The 3,417-nt window shown below is 40.8% G+C and overlaps 1 protein-coding gene across 1 annotated transcript; it reads right to left on the reverse strand.

The window, feature by feature from the left end:
* Positions 1 to 364: 364 nt before the first annotated feature.
* On the reverse strand, positions 365 to 2,776 carry LOC18433420 (uncharacterized). The gene is made up of 2 exons (XM_020666645.2): positions 1,151 to 2,776; positions 365 to 963 (listed from the first exon to the last, which is right to left on the reverse strand). Exons 1-2 carry the CDS (start codon positions 2,136 to 2,138, stop codon positions 665 to 667), a joined length of 1,287 nt encoding a protein of 428 aa, XP_020522304.1. The 5' UTR covers positions 2,139 to 2,776; the 3' UTR covers positions 365 to 664.
* Between the last annotated feature and the right edge of the window lie 641 nt (positions 2,777 to 3,417).

Raw genomic sequence — 3,417 nt, forward strand, 5'->3', positions numbered from 1 at the left:
TATGATAGCCTTAAAATATATTTTTATCTTTAATTATAAAATTTAAAACCTAAAAAATAGGTTAGATCAAAGATATCTATGAAAACTTGAAAATATTAAAAATTGACGGTCCAAAAATGTGTTGCAAGATGCACTATTTTCAAAACTTGAAATCTATTTTTTTTGTCATGTACATGCATTTGGATTTCGAGATGACCAATTTGGAGATACTTGAGAATCAAAACAAGCTATTCTAGTGAAATCTTTGAACTTTTTCCTTTCTAAAAATGCATTCTGATTAGTTGCTAGAGAAAGGGTAATGTGATTAGCTATGTCATATGTTCTTGGCATTATTATTTATTTTTTTGGAATATGTAGCATACAGTTTGCATCATAAGAACATCCACCGTTCATGCTCGCCAATGATTTCAGATGACAAACATTCATAGCAGTACACTGTACAATTACTCTCGAGTCTCTATTGTCTATTATCGGGAAGGGACAGTTGATGCTCCTGTGCACCATACACAATGCAGCAATGGTGTATGATATATTTCCCTCCTAAATTAGTCACACATTTGTAAGAGCATAATTACGAAATTAAAAATTAATAATCTCTGGACTTAGTTAACAGTAGAAAATTTACACTTCTTTTTCCCCTACTTTAAGCAGGAGTTTCAGTTTATCACACTGCAAATTCAATGGCTGCCTCTTCCATGAGCTGATCAAATATCAGCCCTGCAATTTCGACTCGGACTTCTTCTACTTCCTTCTCTCTTCCCCAGTGAGTTTGGATCCCCATATCTCTCCAAACCCAGTTTGTATTTTCACCTTCAGCTCTCAAAAGCCTGCAAATATTGACCCAAGATTCCATGACAACATGCCTTCTCAAATTAGGGCTCGTTATGTCAAGCTCGAAGCATGGCTCGGCAGTTTGATGTGCTGATTGAGCTGGTAGCGAGCTTTGATGGATTTGCCATGGCTCTGTAGTTTTAATAACAGGCAGAAGTAAGCTTATAGAAGAGAACAGTCGAAATTATCAAATTACATAATATTAAATCCTTTATCCTTAGGAAAACTTGGTGGTCTTTATCATGGTATGAATACTGATGATTTTTTTAGGAGAGATGGAGAAATTTGATTACAGTGAATATGTTGTGAGAAATTTTACCTGGTCCAAATTCTGTTAATGAGGTATCTTTTGAGGAATATGATTCATCGTCGAAAGGTGGATCGAGGACTGAAACAGGGCTTGAATTCTCGGAGTTGGAACTGCTTTCTCTCTCTCTAACTTTTGTTTGGATCCTCTGTTTCTCCCTCTTCCTGAATTTGTTCTCTGTTCTTGAAACGGACGGGTTTCTTTGTTCATGGGTCTTTACCTTTCCTTTCTTCCTCAGCTGGAAGCTATCCTGGGTCTCGATAGACCTGTGAATTCTCCTTTCCGGAGATTCTTTACAGTGGGGCTTGACCCTCTCTCTACACTTTTCCCTGTTCTTCTCTGATTGCAGTTTCATCTCTAACTGCAAATCTTCAGTGTCCATGGCGTTTACCTGAGAATTCCCCTGATTTCCTTCAATTCTTTTCCTCCTCTGCAAAGTACTCTCTCTATTCACGAGTACCTTGGGTTCTTCCCTTGCTTTCTGCAACTTCTTCTCCCTCTTGACGACCGCCTCTTCGTCGAGGGTCTTTTTGTTGCTTTTGTGTCTTTCTCTCTCTAAACCGTCATCTCTTTTTAGGCTCAGAAGGACAAAATCCCCATTTTCTTGCTGCAAAAACGTCAAGGACTCTCTAAAAGAGCACGTCCTGGTATGGTGATGCTTCTCTGTGTGGAATTCAGACCAGTCACTAATGGCACTGACCGACCGGCTTCTGGAGAGAGAATTTGGGGCCGAAACGAAACTTCCAGCTAAGTTTTTGCCTGAACTTGGGTTTTCCGGCATAGACTCGAGACCCATTAGCTTGGCGACCACATTGGGGGTGTTTGTGGTCTTGCAAGGGGGGCATTGGTCATGGACATCGACTCCTCCTCTCTCTCTACAACCAGAAATCCGAGAGAAATTGCCTGAGCAGATTAGATGTCGGAGAATTCCAGCAAAACATCCGGACGTCGGAGCTTTGGTGCTTCTTGCTTGGTTTTCTAGAGAGAGAGGGATCTTCATGGATGGTAGAGAGAGAGAGAGAGGGGAGAGGGGAGAGGGGATCAGAGAGGGTTCATGCTGAAAGTTCGCGTGGTGAAGGGAAGAGTTTGGTTATAATCGACATATCGAGAGCGAATAGTGAGTCTAACAAGCGTTCGCAAAATCGAATAGGAACGGTTAATCGGATATGGACTCGGAATGGTTAATCAGATAAGGACTCGGAAGTAGAGAAAGCTCTATGCTAATAGTGCAGAGAGAGAGAGAGAGAGAGAGGGTAAATTGATTGATGTCGGCAAGCTCACGCGCTTCGCGGTCATGGATGGATGACGACGGGGTTCAAAAAAAAGGTGGGTTTTCGCTTCTGGTACGAAGTGAGAGAAATGAATAGTGAGATTCGGGTAAAAATTGGGTTTGAGGGGAAAAAGGGATCCTTCCTGTTGGTGATTGCTGCAAAAAAGAAAGCAATAAAGGGGGCGATGGATCCTGTTTTGAGTAAATTTGGTGGGTGTTGTGGCGGGCTCCAGATTCAAATTGGTGCAGTGAGAAAGAGATGCGGAAAATTCATCTTTGCAAAGTCTTACGTTCACATTCAAGGCACGTGAACGCTTGAGAGGCCTACTAAACCTATATTCTCTCTTCACACTCATTATGTCTTTCTCAAAGGTTTGATTCCCAGATTCTATTCTCTTATAGAAACTGATCTGGATCAGATCGGTAGATGGGCTGTTTGGATCGACGATATGGCACGGTGAACTCGCAAAAAAAAAAATTTTAATTGAAAAACAAAAATAAAAGGTGAGAAGGGCTCTATTAGAGAACTTGGCAGAAGTGGCTCATCCAATAAAAAAAATTTCAAGAACAAAGAGAATTAAAATATAACAATTAAAAGATGAGAACAGTTTTATGATTGGTACTTTCAGAATTGGCCGGTTTGTAGTTCCCACTATTTTGCAGGAACTAGACTGGTCATATCGGCTTCAAATTTGAATCTACCCGTTTCAATTTGGATTTGCCAATTCCAATCTGAATCGTCAGCTTTTTAAACATGGGTCCCAATGCATTTAAATGCCGGGTACATTGGGCATCCGCCGTTCATTGTTAATGATGGATGGTGCGGATTGCACTTGTATAATTGGGAGCTACAGTTGATCTTCACATATCATGGTTGATTGTGGAAGGTGGATGCTCAATTGCTCCATGATGTGTAGCATGTGCATATGGCAAAGTGTTCTATGAGGCATATGATCATAGAGAACTATGCTCTACGTTTCATCACTGTCTGCTCAATGGATGGACGGTG

Source organism: Amborella trichopoda, chromosome 8 (assembly GCF_054954075.1).
Source record: "Amborella trichopoda isolate Santa Cruz 75 chromosome 8, AtrichopodaSantaCruz75HAP2 v2.0, whole genome shotgun sequence".
Lineage (NCBI taxonomy): Eukaryota > Viridiplantae > Streptophyta > Magnoliopsida > Amborellales > Amborellaceae > Amborella > Amborella trichopoda.